Below are 18,486 nucleotides of genomic sequence, written 5' to 3' on the forward strand. Positions count from 1 at the left end.
ACTCATTGATTTGTAATATGAATTAAGAAGCCAAATGGCCCCTTCTGCTGTTTGTACTGTATTCCTGCAATTTCTTTTCCACAGAATGTAATGGTCTCAGCTGTGAAATGTTCAGTCACCACTGACTTTGTGGTGGCCCCCCCTAAAAATTGTAACACCCCCCCCCCCTCCCCCACTCCTTGAAGCAGTTCACTGAGCGTGAACCTCTCTGTACCCCTGTGTCTTTTCATTTGACCAAACCGATCGGAATCTAAATCATCAATCTCGAGGCAAGTTAAAAATGTAAAACTGTCATGATTCAAGTCATGAATATTGTATATACCTATCTTTGTATGTATACCAATAAATTCTGTGCTCTAATAAAAACAATACTCTGAACTGAAATGGGTAAAAATTAAAACATTTGTATTAATCCAACGTAAAAGTCAAATAAAAACAACCATCACTCAAATATATTAATGTTTATTACATTTAAATGAAAAATATGCAAATTAGGAGTCACTATTAAATATCTGTAGTGTATATAAGTACACCAATATCTAGTTGTATTAAACACCTTTTACCAGGGAAGAGCAGCAGGACATACTGTAGGTATGCTTGCTGTATTTTTATATGCCTATATTTATTCATATCAGATCCAGGAGTTGCCCCCGCAGCCCCAATAAGAACTTGTTATAATAGCTGATTGAGTAGTCAGTGTGTCTGTGAGAGGTGTGCTAAATTTATGTATTACCAACCAAGTACAAATCAACTGAAAGCGTTGCTGCTCTCGATAATCGAATTACTGGAAACTGGAGTGTAGAGATGAATAGGCATTAGTCCACTTCTATTTGTTTGCCATGTGTGTCAATTTATTTTTTAACATGTATAAATACGATGAAAAATGTGGCGAATTTTGACACATTGTACTTAAATGAACAGAGAGAGGTGCATCCAGTGTGCAGTGAAACACAGGCAGCAGCTGAGACTTTCTTCAAATGTACTTCAGGCTGTTTGTTTTTTTCCACTTTCCATTCTATCATGTTGCACCTCAAATATGTAAAGAAGAAGAAAAAAACAGACTTCTTAGCAGTCTTCCTTTCTATCAAAGCACCAAAAGTTTCTTTCAGATGCAGCCGTATTTTCATTCACTGACATGAGGATTGTAGTGACAGTGTGCTGTATCTGTCTGCGTTCTCGCAGCCTTCAAAAAAAAATTAGTCAAAAAACAATGTTTATGATGTGAATGTTATTTTCATTTTCTTTGTCACTGTTCTGTTTGAACATAAGTGCCATGTCATGCAGTTTGATGAGAGAGAATGCTTTAAGAAGAAGAAACAAGTGGTTACTGAAACAGAAATCACCTGACTTTGACGCTCGTCATTGCAATACATCTTTTTATCATTGAAATAGGAGCTATAGTATTTTCATGTGGCTGTAATTGTTCAGAATCATTGCTCATGGCAGATATTTAGCCCGTCACCATGTGCGTTTTTTTTAAGTGTTTGCTTCTCATCACTTTTATGAACCAACTTGGGCATTTTTTTTTCCTTCCACTATGTTATAAGCAACAGTCGAAAAATTAAATAGGCAGCAAAAACCGTGACTGAAGAAAAAAATAATAATATTGTGCAAACTTTGTTTCCTTCATTAATGGTCTTAAAGTGTGTATGTCTTTGTTACTTTACATTACAACTTGCTGCTATGACATTAAATAAAACCTCCAAACTTGCTGATGCAAACTTGACGTGGCATTGATGTGGACGCACACTTAATCTCCCATGCTGATCACAGTCACACACACACACACACACACACACACACACACACACTTGATTCAGGAGAGTGAGAACAGTCCATTGGTTCACATTCTGGAAACTAACAGTCAACTTTTACTGCTTCTCTCTCAGTGTCCATGAATTGAAGGTGAAGACTTTGAAGGGACACAATTCATCACAAAGCAGCAGCAGCAATGATTAGATGCTGATGCTTTGATTCTTCCAGTCTTACAGAACACAATTTTTTTGGGGGGTAACATGAAGTATGTAGGTATGGCATTGATATGTAAACCCACTATGAAACACAAATTACAATGCTGAAATCTTCTTTCTTTCTTTTTTTTAAAGAATAATCTGTGTGTCCTTCACATTTTAGAGTGTTTAGCGCCCCCTGGAGAATGAGCTGAACTAGCCTTCATACTGACACTCACTGAAGGGCTAGTATTTTCCAAACTGTGTCCATGTCAAGGGGGGTTACTGTATCTAAATGCTTCTGATCCACCCCCCCCTTCTTCCCCCAACTGCTTGCTTCTGTACATACAGTGACTGGTACAACACCAACATTTTTACGCTGTATTTATGGCTTTCTTATAGCAACCGATGAAAACGCGGAACCTCATCCAAGCTACGTGCAGTTTAAAAAAAAAAAAAAGTGGAGTGGACGTGTGAATAATTTATGTGAGTCAAAAATAAAGGTTCATGCAACTTTTGTTTTGCACTAAAGTACAGCCCCGTGCACAGTGTGAAACAGCAGTGGTGATGCAGGGTCGACTATAATGATGATTATTAAAAAAAAAGAACAAAAAACAACATACATACATGTAAACAGTATTGCACAAATTCTGCACAACTTGATGTATGTTTTAAGAATGTACATTTTCATTATGATTTGTTTATGGAATTGAATAACATCTGCCAATATCTGTCTGTGGAAATATGAAATATGGTATTGTCTCATAAAATCTGTTCATCCCATAATTTTGCCATTGTCTTTTTTCCCCATCTGTAGTTTTGCACAGGGAGCATGAGCCAATGACAGACTCTTTATACCAGTGGTGTCCAACCCTGCTCCTGGAGAGCTACTGCCCTGCATGTTTCAGGTATCTCCCCACTCTAACACACCTGATTCTAGTAGTTAACTCGTTATCAAGCACTTGACAAGCTTCAGCTGCTTGATAACGGGTTAATAATTAGAGTCAGGTGTGTTAGAGTGCAGGGTTGGTGATCACTGCTTTACACTGTTAGAATGAGTCATTTGAAATAAAGTATCCTTTACAAACTAAGAAGAATCTAAAGATGATGTGCATGAATTGTTGTGATTCGGCTGTTTGCAATATACACCACAGACATTACTGAACAGTTTTAACCAGGATAAATATTGATACATTTTTCTGCTGTATTCTGGCATTTTCAATCACATTTTAAATTGAATTGCACAAAGGAGTCCTAAAACAACAGCTGTGGCATAAAGAAAATGAAAAAGGCCAAGTACTGCAACTCTCTTCAGCCTTGAAGCAGATATGATGATTTTCTATTCTTAAGTTTTTAACAAAAAGACCAAATTTGGATCAATTTTGTACCATTAAGAACAATGTCCTTTTCTTAGTAATTATAGACTCTTATAGAAAGCAGAATTTCCAGTGAAGCATTGTGCTATGTCATGTTCTGTAACTGCAGTAATGCCATGATCCTTTCACTCTGTCCTCCACCAGATTCTGTAAATATCTGTCAGATCAGAACAAGACTACAGTTACAGTTCAGAGGAGAAAATGGTAAAAAAAAAAAAAAAAAAAACACCTGATATTACTGTAGCTCACTTTTTATTATACGAATCAGAAATAAGATGTTACACAATAAATGTGAATGTTGTGATTTGTGTGTTTGTGTGTGTGTGTGTGTGTGTGTGTGTGAGAGAGAGAGAGAGAGAGAGAGAGAGAGAGAGAGTGTGTTACATTGCAGAGAAATGTTCAGCATGAAGACAAATGATACTGTACCTGCTTATCTAATATCAAAAGTAATTTATAGATAATTGAATTATATTTTCTCCTCTACAGATGAAAATCCACCTTGTCTCATTATTCTGTCTCATCCACTTAAAGACAGTCTAGAGTCTCATCCTCTCTGCTGTGACATTGAGTGTAAATGACATTCTTGACTGAGAATGAGTGACTGAGCAGATGAATTTGGACCTTGACTATCCTCAGGTGAACAGCAGGTCCTGGGTGACATTCAGGCTGGTGCAGGAGGAGCAGAGTTCACAAAAAATCAGCCTGCAACTGGCAGACGTCCGCCCTGGGACACTGTGTACTGTAGGAGAAGCTGCTGTGATATGTGAGACAGCGAGATGACACATTGAAAAAAGATGCTGGATGCTGCCTGAGGAAGAGTGCCAAGCTTTTTCTGAGCCTTTATCTGCTCCTTTTTGCATCTTAGTGCCTGCATTGTTGCACAAACTGAGCAGATTACAATCTTTTTTTAAATGTCATTACTGATCCGTTTGGAAAGCTGATTCTTTCTGTGTGTCCTGCACAATAAAACAACCCAGTTTAGACTGACTCAGAGTCAGATCATAAGAGGTCTTGATTTTCTTCATCCCAATATGCAGCTTTATGAGGCCTAAAGGCTTTTGCTCCAATGACGATTGTTATTGTTTAGATAACTGAAACTGTACTGGAGGGAACTGTTGAGACTCCATTGAATATGATTAGTCTTTAATCTCATATAGGATCTGTAACCAGACCATTCAGGACATTGCTGATGATGATGCTTTGCTTTAGAGGTTCTTTGTAGTAGTAGTGTGTTGCCCTCCTCCCTTGGTAAACAATTACACTTTCTTTCCATATCTGTATTTTATTGTAATTTATGTACATTTGAATACAGAGAATTCCAAGAAACATTCAATGTTACATGAAGTGTGTACACTGTTCCATATGTTGTTTCTACAACATGAACAAATGGAAATGACAATTTAAAGCCCCCCTCCCCAAAATGTGTTTTGCTTCTTATTAGTCTAGTAATGTTAGTCCTGAACATGTCTCATTTGCTTTGGATTAGACTCCTTGTTGGAGACTTGTCAGATTGCTTTTGCCATGTATGCATACAGATGTACACTCACTGGCCTCTATATGAGGTACACCTGTGCAATCTAATTCAATCCAATACAACAGCTCTGCTTTAAATTCTACTTTTATGAGGCTTATACATTTTCAGTTGTTGTTAACATTGTATCGAGGTGAGAATTCTACTTTATTATTGAGGTCTTATATCATAAATGGGGGTGGAAAAATAGCTACACAGGAAGTACCCCTTATGACGTCCACTTAAGGGTCAGTGACATAGGATTTATACAAAATCAATATTAAGGATATAAACTTTTTCAATGTTTAAATTATGTTTGTAATGTATTTGTTCATCAAATGATGCATAAGACTAAAAACTAGTGTCCCACCTTTCAGCGCAAACTGACATTAGGAACACACTAATATATGTGTCACTTTCCCTTTGAGTACATCTACAAATTACCTTCTGATTAAACCAGGAAACATCTTGAGGATTTCATAATGATATAAGGTGTTGATATAATGTATTGTATTCATATGTAAATATGGTACACAAGTCAGAATGGCAAAAAGTGTCCCACATGAGAGAGGTAAAATATTGGGAACACCAGTCAATAAAATACACCTCAGTACACCACCACTTAGTACGACCTCAGTAATAAACTAAGTCAAATTTAACTTTTTGACAGTATTAACAAAACCTAAAAATGTATAAGCTTCAAAAACATAGAACGTATGCTTATATATATAGATGTGTATTTGTCTCGTGCATAGGTCTCGCGCGCGGTGGGCGTGACTGCGCTCTGCTAGCACGCGCACCTACGTAAACCCGTATACAGTTGACGCAGGTAGCACGCTTAGCTTCCTGAAAATGGCTAGCTGGGGAAGAGTCGCTGCTCTCCTGAGGAACTTTTCCAGGACCCCTCGCTCTCTGAGGGGTTTAACACGGAACAGAGCAGTAGGAGCTGGTGTTTTGGGCTCTGTTATCGGAACAGGAGTTCTGTGTTTCCAGCAGTATCATGCAGACAGCAGGACTCTGCCCTACACCGTGTATGCTGAGGAACAAAAAGTGAGTACACGCCTAATAAAAGTTTCTGTCGTCACAAATAAACAACACACAAACATGTCCGCTCTGTCTTCCACATGTCTGTCGTTTTTAAGTGAAAATAACACGCTGTTAAATGCGAGTAACAGCGGCACAATTATATTATTGCTATGTTTATAAAAAAAAAAACAACCAGCCAAGTTCAACAACTCACTATCGCCCCCTAGCCGGCACGCACCAAAACAGCATGCAGAGAAGATGCTATATGTTCACATGGTTCAGTTGGTTACATAGTTATTTATTATGTCTCTGTGCCGTTTTAGGATGCTGCAGCTCCTCCTCTGTCTGCCAGGAAGATCCGGTTCACCCAGTTCGCCTCAGCTGTCTACGATCAGGAGCCTTACATGACCCCCAGAGACTTCCTGTACTCTGTCATGCTGGAGAATGTGGACCGTAAGTTGCTCTCATGTCCATGGTAGAGTCTACTCTCTCAGGTCAGGTGGTCACAGAGACAGGTGACAACATAAAGGAGAAAGCTAAATAAATAACTGTACAATCAATCAATAAAACAGTGAAAGTAATGGATGGATGAATGTGTAGATGATGAATCATATGTTATATTCTTCAGTCACCAGATCTCTGATGGACACTGCATTATTTATTGGAATATTCTCGCTGCAATGATTTGTCAGTTAATCAATTAGTTGCCAACTCTCCCAATGTTGTCAGTTTGTCAAAGTATATTCCCAATTTGTTTTATTAGTAGTAGCTTCATTGTCATTATATTGAGGACAACAATATTATGAAATTGACAGTAAATTGAATATGTCATGTTGTGGACTATTGATCAGGATATTTGAGGACATAATTTAGGGCTTGATCGACATTTTTCACAATTTTCAGATATTTTATGGACCAAACAAATGAATAAAGAAAATCGTCTACAGATTAATCAATAATAAAATAATAGTTAAATTTCTAGTCTCTCCTATGGGGCTGAAACGATTACTTGAATTATTCGATTACAAATAATGATCGAGGCAGTTTTTCATCAATCAAAGTTTATTTGCCCGTCATGTCTTCTTTTTCTAACATCACTGTGTGGATCATTAAGCTTGTTGTCAGTTTCTACCTGCTGACAAGATCTCAGTCAGCCAGTCAGCAGTAGGAGATTAGGAGAGGAGCAGAGAAGTTGATCTCAGGTCTCTACACTGAAAGCCTGAGGTAGGAGGAGCAGGGCAATCTAGTGCACTTAATTTGTATGGTAGCCTAATGATGCAAAAATTCAAATCAGTCACACTAAAAGTAAGTTCATTCAGTATTTGCTTCAGATGGCATTGAAGTTAAATGCAATATATGGGTTTAGTTTGGATTAAAACAATTGAATATTCAGATCAAATAGCCTTTGTCTAAGTTATAAATCTTGTTTCAAAGTCATTTGACTTTACTGTATTATTATTTTCATGTATTTGTTTCAGAAAGTACAGAAGTTAAATGCAATAAATAGGTTTAGTTTTGATTTTAAAGGGAATAAAACCCACTTGATTGTTCATTTTCAGAAACATGTCTTTGTTTGTCCTTTTTCTCATTTTTACTTTTGCTATTTAATAAGGCAAAAGAATGTATTTGATTACTCGCTTAATCAATGAAAGTATCGATAGAATAAAAGATTACAAAAATAATCAATAGAATAATTTATTACAAAAATAATGGATAGAATAATCGATTGCAATCAATAGCTGCAGCCCTACTCTCTTATAGAGTTGCAAAGTCTTGGAGGCCCAAAATGAATGACACAACTCAGAAAGCGAGGCAGAAGGAACATCAACCACAGTGCAGTTTACTGTAATTACAATTGTATAAAAAGGAGAAAAGTCCACAGATATTGGCAACTAATCAATTAATCGAGAAAATAGTTGACAGATTAATTGATAATGAAAACAATGGTTAGTTGCAGCCCTAAAAATGAACAATCAGCCACAAAGCCCCCACCCCACTGGTCACGCTGGGAGTTACAGTATAGAACAAATGTCATATAACTTCACTGTGAAACAATTCATACAGAATCTAAATGCATATGTTCCTTTTTATTGCATCAGAGGTGACTAAAGATGATTTAATAGATCTGTGTTTACATTTTTTTAACACATTATTTTCATCATGTCAGCAGATAACTTGCTAACACCTACTGCTAATTAGGGGGAACAATGTGTTTGTTTACTAACCCTAAAAATACTGATTATGATTGTTTTTTCAGAAACTGTTGTGCAGTGTTTAAGGAATGAGCCGGTAATGGGAAATATCAGCGTGCATGAACCCTGTGTTGAAAAACATTTCAACATAATGTGGCTGTGTTGCTCAGAGTTTTCAGTGATGAAACATTCAGATGCATAACACAAAGATTTATGAAAATGTTCACATGTACATGTATTTTCTGTTTCCTCTCATGTAGGAAAACTGCAGAAGAAACAGTTAACAAAGGAGGTAAGTTTACACAAAATGATTTAAATAAATCAGTTTGGCATGGCATATGTGTAGCCTGGTCATCAGTTTGGGTGAATTGTGCTGTTTGCTTCTGTGTAGGAAGTTGATAAGATGTTGAATGCTGCCTCTAAAGCTAAAGCTGGCAATGATCTGTTCAGACACTTTGGAGACAATGGTAAGTTAAGAATCTCTCACATCTGATATCCTGCATCCATATCTCACTACATTACTATATGTGTCCATTAGACCTGTCACAATAATTACATTATTGACTTATCATGGAATAACATAATTATCAACATCATCATATCTATATATGGACTTATCATACAGTATCTCACAAAAGTGAGTACACCCCTCACTTTTTTGCAAATATTTTATTATATCTTTTCATGGGACAACACTATAGAAATGAAACTTTGATATGCGTGTACAGCTTGTATAGCTTATAGATTTACTGTTAAATTGTATCAAAGTTTCATTTCTATAGTGTTGTCCCATGAAAAGATATAATAAAATATTTGCAAAAATGTGAGGGGTGTACTCACTTCTGTGAGATACTGTATGATACATGGACAAGACCTTAATCATTTTTTAACCTCAGTATTACCACACTTCACAGCTAAGAGGCTATTTATGTCACATTGGCTAAACAAGTAGTGTCCTCCATTCCTCACTGTGTACGTCCTGAGTGGAGACTGTAGAAGAATTAAAGGGAAATAACTCTGTCCTCAACCATAATGACCCACTCTCCAATCCCACCCCCCCCCCCGACCCCCACTTGCATTATTATACTATTATTATCATTATATCAGTGGTGTAAAATGATCTTCAAATGACAATAATATTGTTTATCGCAATTATTTCTGAGACAATATATCGTTTAACAAAAGTAGTTATCATGACAGGTCTAAGGTAGATCATATCAGAATGAGTGCAAATGTATTTTAGATTCATGTTTGTTTTTATCTGTGTGATTTGAACTGAAAAACTGAAGAAGAAAAAAACGTGTATTAAAACACATTTCTATGACTTATTTATTAATTATTATTTATTGTCTTATTTCTTACACTTCATACATTTCAGGTTTGATATCCTACACAGAGTATCTATTCCTGCTCACCATCCTGACCAGTAAGTCTCTTCCTAAACCTTGGTTGAGACTTAAGATCTTCCTTGACTGCCAGTAATAACTGTGCTGAAAGAGTTAGCAGTGATTTTATGACATAAGTGCATTTTCCTGTTAGAATAGTGTTTGTTCCATGGTTTGCTCTGTCTTAGCTTTGCACATTTAATGAAACATGTTTTTTATTGATTCATATATTGAATATACATATTGAGATAAGCGTTCAGATAAAGGATGATGTATTGCCGTTGCAGAGCCGCACACAGGATTTCATATAGCTTTCAAAATGCTTGATGTTGATGGCAATGAACAAGTGGACAAAAAGGAATTCCTCAAGGTAAGACTTCCATCTTTATAACTATTTAATCGAAGTCTAATCGAGGAAGGATACATTACACAGTCTGTTCAAATGTAATTGTGTGCACTTAAATTTCAAAATATCGCCACCTTTAATGCCGCCTCAAGCAGTGACGCTGCCTCAGGTGTAAGTATGGAGCCTTGGCACCGTGCGGAAGGTGAGCTGAGGTGGGAGCTGCACTGCTAGCCGCTCTGTTTTTCCATCTGTCATGTGTTATTGCATCTCTGCAGCCTGAGTCAGCCTCTCACTCCAGACCATCCAGTTCAAAAACACTTCACATCTGTGTTTGTTCTGACCAGATGTGTCCTCCTCAATCAATAGCAGGAGGACCTCTCTGTGTGTGTGCTTAGTCTAGATCAGGCCTGGGCTGGTAGACTGCATGTTGGCACGTGATGCACCTTGTGTCATATTTTCATGTCGTGACTTGGTGGGCGAGCCAGTAGAAAGAGGAAGTGCATGGACTCTCATTTGCTCCAGTTTCTGTTGTGTGTGTGTGTGATGAAAGATGAAGCCATTTTCTCCTCATTTTGACATTTCTTGTGGTGTTTCAGATAACAGGGATGTGCATTTTTAAAAAATCAGTGCATTAAGCTTTTTTTCACTTTCCTCATTAAATGTCACCCATTATTTTGTATGTTTTCTCTTTTTGCTGCTGAAGCTGAAGAAAATCATTGGAAAAAATAAAAAGAGAGTTCCCGTAGATAGCATAGAGGTGGGTGTTCACATTCCCTTAAAAAACATCATTTGTCACTTTTCAGCATCATTTGGACATTCAGTCTTAAAACATGGTGTTGTGTGTTTCCAATGTGTTAACAGAAACCAGTGGAGGAAGTACAAAGTGTGAACACAACGCTGCAGGCCTACTTCTTTGGAAAGAACGGAGATAAAAAGTTACAGTATAAGGAGTTCCACAGGTAATCACTCACCTGCTGCTCACTGTGATCAAGTTACCCTACAGTCAAATCATGTATACACTGTCCACATTTTGACTTGCCTGTCAAGAGGGATCGCCATGCATATTTCTACCAGCCAAAATAATAAGTGTCACATATACATCCACTCATTCATTTCCTTGAGATAGTATGGTGTTAATGTTGAATACAAACTTAAAGAAAATCAGAGTGAAATTTGAAGCAAAATGGTTTAAATGATGAAGCTTTGCAGCACAGTCCTGGGAGATTCTGACACTAGGGGGCGCCACAAATGCAAAATCTTATCTCCTAGTGAGCTGCATGGATGAGTCAAATTTGGTAATGCTTATTTAAAGTAGGCGTGGCTTATTACGGCAAATCAGAATTTGTAGATATACCACATTCTAAACTTCATAAAATCAAAATAAATCACCCTTCTGACTTTTTGTTTTTATTTTTAACATTTTAAGATGGACATTAAAGTTAAAATGTAGAAATTTGAGTGCTACATGCTTTAAGGATTAACAAAATATATTTTATATATTGAAAAGTTTTCAGTGATTAGTTGGTTTTGCTTTGACCCCTTTTCCCTTCACAGACCTCACTTCTCAACAGTTTCAACAATGCGTGTCTTTCAGGTTCATGGTGGACCTCCAGGATGAAGTCCAGGAGATGGAGTTCCGGCAGTTCTCCAAAGGAATGGACACCATGAGACGGGAGGATTTTGCAGAGTGGCTGCTGCACTACACCAACGAAGAAGACAATGAAATCTACTGGGAGAACATGAGGAAGAAGATCCCTGCTGGTCAGGTACACATACGCCACAGATTTACGTACGTGCTTCACCTCTGCTGCTGCTGTCACATCAAAATTAACTGACTGATTTCTCCTCGTAGAGCATCACATTCAACGAGTTTAAAGTCTTCTGCCTCTTCACCAACAACCTAGAGGACTTCGCCTTCTCAATGAAACTGGTGACCAACGCCCACCGTCCTGTTGGAATGGGTGAGACCTCGTTAGTTAGTTAAAACAGATAAAAACACTGACAGCTTCTCTTTATATTTAACAGTGTGACTTTTTCCTCCCTTCCTATGAGTGCAGCCCAGTTCAGGAGAGCGGTGAAGATCGCCACAGGTCACGACCTCTCTGAGAATGTGTTGGACACAGTGTTTAAACTCTTTGACATGGACGGAGACAACTGCCTGAGCCATAAAGAATTCATTGGTGTGATGAAAGACAGAGTGCTGCGAGGTCTGAGGGTGAGTCTGGCCAACTTCACCTTTTAATAATGTGTTTAAATAGCTGTAACTAAACCTAAAAAATAAAAATAACTGCAAATATCTTGTAGAATACGGTCAGGTTCCATTAATAATTAAACTCCATCCCGCCCTCAGGTGCAGCCTCAGAACGGCTTCTCCGGCTTCTGGAAGTGTGTGAAGCAGGAGACCCTGAAGGGAGCTCAGGAGGCTCTTGGAGAGAACGCATCCCCCCTCTGAGCCACACTGATGTCCCAGGACACGTCTGAGAGATTCTTACCCACTTATTTTTTTTAAATAATAATCAAAGAAGCAGCGTGAGCTCTTGCTTCTAAATGTAACCACATGTGAAGAAACAGGATTTACACCACTCTTATGTGCAAATGTGTTTACAGAGCAACAAATCTATCTGATATTAGCTAAGAACTGTCTGGTTGTGGTGTTTACAATATATTTTTTACATAGTTTGTGTGTTTAATCAACTCATGCATTTCCACTCAAGAGTGACTCATTGATTTTGCACTTCACACACTTGTTACTTTGGGAAGTGTTTTTATAAAACTGTGGTTTATGGGACAGATTGTAATTCTGTGTAACTGACACATTTTTCAGCTCCTTATACAATCTCTGGTGTGGGGTTTTTTCATGTTTATGTCAAAGTATTTATCAAATAAAGTATCAAATGTGGAAAATGTTGCTGCACATTTGAAGCTGAAATATTAAGTTTGACTCAGGTGTGGTACATTTATCAAATTATCTTTAACATCTGCAAAATAGGAAGTGCATTTCTCATAATTCATACAAACAGCATTACACAGCAAATACTTGCAGAAGCCTGGAACTTGCCCATGTCTCAGAAGTAAATATTTATGTCTGAACATGTCAGTCATCTGAATGACAAGTCAAAATACTTGTTTTCATTGTAACTGAAGTAGCATTTAGTATTAATGTAAACTATGGCTAAGCTGTTAATGACAGTGATAGAACCTCTGCCATCACTGTGAGGTCCTGATAAAATACAGTAATGTATAAACATCTGTATTAAGTATATTTACTGTACACTGTAAACTACACAGTAGTATATACACAGCAGGGATGTCCAAACTATTCCATAAAGGGCTGCAGGTTTGCATTCCAACCAATCAGGAGCACACCAGGCTTGACTCATTTAATCCACTGATCTCAGTTGATTTGAATCAGGTGTGCTTTTGATTGGTTGGAATAAAAACCTGCAGGCACATGACCCTTTATGGAATAGTTTGGACATGTCTGGTATACAGTAGAACAGTACAGTGTACATAACGATGGATTACATACCCGTATGAAGTGTTCTCAACATTCAGCTGTATCCTTCCACCAGCCTCAACCATTGTAAGGGTACTATTATGGACCTTGACCTAGGACCTTAGGTACTTCACGAGGAATGTGGCCTCTTCTACCTCTTCTCCACACAGCCTGAAAGTCCTCTTCTTCTTCCCAGCCGTCAACTCTTCATCTCCTTGTTCTGTCAGAAACTCTACCACTGTGTTCTGTCTGTGTATACTTGCCCATTGAAGGTTGATGAGATGCACCTGAGCTATTTTAGACAACTGCTTGCTCATTGGCTGCTCAAACACACGATACATCCCCCTTAATTAGTGAAAGTCCAGATTCACCTGAGAGCAATTCAAACCAATCAGGACACATTTATAACAACAAAAAAACATTAATAGAAAAATTATAATATGTTTGAAAGATTACGACAACTGATCAACTGTTTGGGGAGATTAGACTATTCAACAGAGAACCAGTACAACACACTTTAACATGACATAAGTAATAAATTATATAGAAAACAGCTGATAATTGTGCATAATTATTTGCATGAATGTTACAAATCTAACTGAAAAGAATAAGGCGGGGCTGTAACTACTAACTATTTAGTAATTTATTGTAGAATTGACCTGTTAAGATCACATGAGTATGTGGGTTAACCATTGAAGATTGTGGTGCTAATTATCTTTACCATACATATATTTCAAAAAGTAAATAAGACATAAAACAAGCTTACTTCTGTGATAGATGAACAAATTAGTGACTGATGCCAAGGTTATCAGTGAATACAGCATACACAGCTACAATACAATAAAATTACATTGAGCATGAAGCCATCTTTGGTCTTCTTATCACTATAAACAAATACATAGAAATTTGTATTGTATCAAAAATAGAAATTACATAGCCATATTGAAAGTAAATTCACATTTTTGACATACAATATAAGGAGAATACCTAAGAGACATAATGTGGGATTACATTTTTTTTTCAATCCTTGGCTTTTTTTTTTATTATTATTTTTTATTTTAAAAAAAGGACCCAATGGTTTTGCCACATTTTTTTGAACATTCATTTGTTCCTTGAAAGAAATTGCATGATTCAGTCAAACCATCTGCCCAATATCAGTGTGATCCATCTGTAGAAGCCAGTATCCGACAAATATAACAAACACAAACAAAAAAAAAGACAAATGAAAGACAAAATAGATTGTCGTTCTTTTTAAAACAAACGTGTGCTTTCAAATCCTGGGCTTTGAAAAAAAAAAAAAAAAAAAAAAAGGAGACGAGGCCTGGTGATAGGCCTCTGCTGCGCTGGACAAAGAGAGGAGGGGGAGAGAGAGACAGAAAAAGAGAGGGAGAGAGAGATTTGGTCGGGGACTCGACATTCGCTCGTGATGCGGCGCGGCCCGCCTCTTCACAGGTGAGCCGAGCCCTGACAAACGGACATTTCCCCCCCCACCCTCCTCTATAAAAGTGAGTCTGGGTTGTTGTGTCTTTAAGTAACTGTTTGTGTCGCTGTTCATCCTGGGGGAGGGGAGGGGGGTTCAGAGTTATTCTGCTCTCAGAGGCACACATGATGAACTGCAGCCTAAGTGGACCTCTGCTTGAGATAATAGGGAAGTGCTTTCAAAAGTGTTTGATCCACTGTGGAGGAAAAAAAGAAGAAAAATGTGAGAGGATGTGGGAACACTTAAAGAACAGTGGAAATAATGTGCAGAGATATTTGAGTGATCATTTTGTGTTTGTGTATATTCTGTATAAGATTATCGGCTGATATATCGATATCATCTGAGATCATTTATCGGCCTCAAACATCCGTATCAGTCAGGCCCTACATTTGACTCCAGATATTTGAATATGGGAGTGGAGGGAAAGTGGTGTAATATAAAGGAAGTGTCTGCAGCTTCCAGTAGAGTACATTATAGTGAACTGATGACACTTTGCCAGCAGAGAAATCAAAGCTGATGTGAGGCTGTTAAACAAGATGAACAGTGACAGTGAGCTGTTTTTTTGCCCTGCGTCAGTTCATTATTATAACTTTTTTATTATTATTGATGATGGTCAGCGTTTCCATTTTCTTGCCTCTATCTCATTTCTACATCAGCATCAGTCCAGCTGTTGTGATTTATACACCTACTATCAACTACATCCTTGTTTATTTCTTCTTATAATGATACATTTACATTTTTTAGTCTGTTTACAGCAGGAACAAGTTCTACTAGCTGTGATCATTCCTCATGTTCATACTGACTATTAAAAAAAATCCCTTCATAACACACATCCAATGTAAATGATGGGGGGGGGGGGGGGGCTAAACCCACAGTCCTCACCCTGTGCTAAAATATACTCCAATCTTCAGTCAGTCTGAGGCTTCATCTGTTTGAGTTAGAAAATGAAAGAGAGTCATTGATGTTGAACTGTGTGTTTTACCCCCATAACTTACATCAGAGACACATCAGGAAAGGATTTTGGTTCAGTCAGAACAAACAAGAGACATGATGGCAGCAAGCAGAACCTGCTTCAGTATGCAAATGTGAACCTGTTCCTTTAAGCAGGAATATACAAGGATGTAGGCTGCCATGGCAACCAGAGAGATCAATAGCTTGATTGATTCTGAGGTAGAAATCAGATTGAGGCTGGGAAATGTCTGTTTATTATGTGTTTATAGCAGAGGAGATTTGCTATTTTGGTCTGTGCAGTTTTAACTCAGAGTGATTAGCACGCAAGTTTCCGTTCAATTTCTAGTGTCAACCAGCTGATGGGCCAAATTTAGTAGAGATGTTTCTTTATGTCACACATAAAGGATAAAAGGAAGATTTTATATTTATTTACACTGCTTATTCTCCTCTGTAATTTTGCATTACAGCCATTGTGACTTTGAACCTCCCATGACTGGACTGTGTGCTGCCACAAAGAAGCACATTTAGCCTGTGGGAGTGTGTGTAGGTCACAGTGTATTCTGTATGATACTCAGCATTGTGATGATGAGATGTAATAGTTATGTCGTCTTTCTGCCCCTCTTCTTTTCAATTTTACATTTAGATGTTCAAGCTAATTAATAACAAGGTGACATCATAACCCTGTGTGCTTGTGTTCACTAATAAAATACAGCTGTTGGGCAGAAAGTGTGCGTTTCTCACAGTCTTACCATTCACCACAGGATGGAGACGTCAAGGGTCGTTCTCCTTCTTTACTGTCACGTCTCCGTCTCCGGCCAGGATGGTGGAGATCTCCCCCTGCATGAAGGCCCAAGGCACGGTGGATCCAGCCAGGGGACAGCGCTCTCCACTGGGGCAGTACACCTCCCCTCCTTGACCTTGGCTGCGGATGAACCCTCGGGTGCAGGGGAAACAGAACTTGTGGTGCGGGACAGAGGGACACTGGACAAAATGCGTGTCCTCCAGGCGCTCTCGGCACAGAGTGCAGCAGAGCAGGGTGCCCTGGCCGCTGCTCGACGACTCCCCGGCGCTAGTGTTGCTGCTGGGCCCGCCTGCGCTGAGCCCTGGACCCATGGACGCCTGGGATACTGAGGTGGAGGCAGTGGAGGGGCTGCTGCTGGTGGGACGCCCGGCTGTGGAGGAGTGGGCTGTGGACATGCTGGGGCTGTCTCTGGCCATCTGGCTGGAGCTCAGGCTGTCTGCGACTCCCATAAGCGCTGAGATGGGCGAGGGCTGGCTGTGTAAACGGGGTGGGCCCTCTTGAGGGGTGCCCATGCCCGAATGAGGCTCCATGCCTGGATAAGCACCCCGGGGCCAGGGCTCTCTGGATGGGTGATCGGGCCTTCCGTCGCTCTCTCCGTTCTCAGAGCCTGGAGAAGCCTTGCGGCGCCGAGTCGTGCTCTTGGCGGGCACGGGGCGCCCGGCGGCTGCCATGGGCAACACTGTATCCGGCTGTGGCAGAACCTCGGGGATGGGAGGCTCTTTAAACATGCGCACGCCATCATTCAACAGCTCGGACAACCCACGCCAGTCTCCTGTGCCATGTCTCTTCTCGTATTCCACATAGCGTAGACCAGAGTTTACTGCTTTGCCAGCGTCTTTGGCTGAGTCACGGAACATCTGCCTGACCAGGTCTGGGACTCCTGAGAAGATCATGCCAGAGCCGGCGGGATACTCCACAAACACCTTGAGCTCAAACTCGGGAGTTGTGCTGGCATCAAAGGCCAGAACGCGTCCCATCAGATTATGGTCTTTCCTGAAGCGCACGTTAAAGGGGACGCAGCTGCTGAGAGCCACCAGCACATCCCGGACTGCTTTGGGACGGTTCGGCCAGCCTTCCACCTTGCAACGAGCCACCTCGTTCAGTTCGGCCATCACTTCATTGTTCCTCCACACTACAGGATCTATGCCCACCAAGGCAGATGTGCTAGCCCCCACGCCCAACACAGCCTGTCTTCTACCTGCATCACTCATTATGGGGCCGGTTGAGACTGCAATAGGTGTGGCCCCAGCCCTGGAGCCTGATAATGGAGCTAAAAGCCCATGAGGAGCTGCTACCAACCCCTGAGCTATCAAAGCATGTGATATGGCCCCATGAAGGCTGGGAACTGCCCCAGCCATCGCCCGACGAGTGTTTGGGCTCTGTCTGCTGCCCTCTGACAGGGCAACATCTTCAGCTCTGTGCAGGCCATTGGGGAGGCGAGCAGCCACCCCATACTCCCCCCTCCCGCGGTCTGTACGCTCACCATGCTGCCGCCCTGCCTCTGCGGGCCCGGTGGAGCTGGGTTTACTCTGCTGTGGACCGGGGGACCTGCCGTCTAAAACCCCGTGCGTGCTCTTCAGTTGTCTGGCAGTTTCAATGAGGAGCTCTATTCTGTCTGCGCCGTCGTAGTTGACACATCCCCGGCACACAGCCTCGCTGAACTCCCACAGCATGGCCCAGGGCATCTTGGGCAGATCGCATAGGTAGCACCATTGCCGTCTGGAGGAAGACTGCGAGGCGGAGGACATGTTGTTTACAGGCCCTCGACCAAACTTTCTTCGGGAGGCCTACACGTTACGGTCTACGTTTACGACTATTCTTCAGTTCTCTCACGCCACTCACCACATGCCGCGGATTTTACGATGGAAATTCAACGAAAACGAAGCTCGAAACGCGACTGTTGACGACGGCGTTTAAAAGTTAGCGACGTCTTCTTTCTTGGTTTGTTCGCGTCGGTCTGTGTGGAAGGAAGT

General features: G+C 40.1%; 2 protein-coding genes across 3 annotated transcripts; one reads left to right on the top strand and one right to left on the bottom strand.

Moving 5' to 3' along the window:
* The first annotated feature begins 5,667 nt into the window (after positions 1-5,667).
* Positions 5,668-12,720, top strand: micu2 (mitochondrial calcium uptake 2). Its single transcript, XM_053332301.1, has 12 exons — positions 5,668-5,885; positions 6,185-6,314; positions 8,314-8,345; positions 8,445-8,520; positions 9,432-9,479; positions 9,726-9,808; positions 10,488-10,541; positions 10,646-10,743; positions 11,379-11,550; positions 11,637-11,745; positions 11,842-11,999; positions 12,135-12,720. The coding sequence occupies exons 1-12, from the start codon at positions 5,688-5,690 to the stop codon at positions 12,234-12,236; spliced, it is 1,260 nt and encodes a 419-aa protein (XP_053188276.1). The 5' UTR covers positions 5,668-5,687; the 3' UTR covers positions 12,237-12,720.
* A 1,042-nt stretch (positions 12,721-13,762) lies between these two features.
* Positions 13,763-18,463, bottom strand: LOC128371905 (interferon regulatory factor 2-binding protein 1-like). Of its 2 annotated transcripts, none has more exons than XM_053332296.1 (2): positions 16,461-18,463; positions 13,763-14,956 (listed from the first exon to the last, which is right to left on the bottom strand). In XM_053332296.1, the coding sequence occupies exon 1, from the start codon at positions 18,259-18,261 to the stop codon at positions 16,483-16,485; it is 1,779 nt and encodes a 592-aa protein (XP_053188271.1). In that variant the 5' UTR covers positions 18,262-18,463; the 3' UTR covers positions 13,763-14,956; positions 16,461-16,482. The 2 variants fall into 2 exon arrangements, with proteins under 2 accessions (XP_053188271.1, XP_053188272.1); XM_053332297.1 differs by having other exon boundaries at positions 16,453-18,463.
* Positions 18,464-18,486: the final 23 nt, after the last annotated feature.

Source organism: Scomber japonicus, chromosome 13 (assembly GCF_027409825.1).
Source record: "Scomber japonicus isolate fScoJap1 chromosome 13, fScoJap1.pri, whole genome shotgun sequence".
In the NCBI taxonomy this organism is placed as follows: Eukaryota; Metazoa; Chordata; class Actinopteri; order Scombriformes; family Scombridae; genus Scomber; species Scomber japonicus.

Bases quoted from the DNA above. Each gene is read 5' to 3' on its own strand.
- micu2 (XM_053332301.1), top strand. From the start codon at position 5,688: ATGGCTAGCTGGGGAAGAGTCGCTGCTCTCCTGAGGAACTTTTCCAGG. The intron at 6,315-8,313 runs GTAAGTTGCTCT...CCTCTCATGTAG, and splicing joins CATGCTGGAGAATGTGGACC to GAAAACTGCAGAAGAAACAG. The intron at 9,809-10,487 runs GTAAGACTTCCA...TTGCTGCTGAAG, and splicing joins ACAAAAAGGAATTCCTCAAG to CTGAAGAAAATCATTGGAAA.
- LOC128371905 (XM_053332296.1), bottom strand. From the start codon at position 18,261: ATGTCCTCCGCCTCGCAGTCTTCCTCCAGACGGCAATGGTGCTACCTA.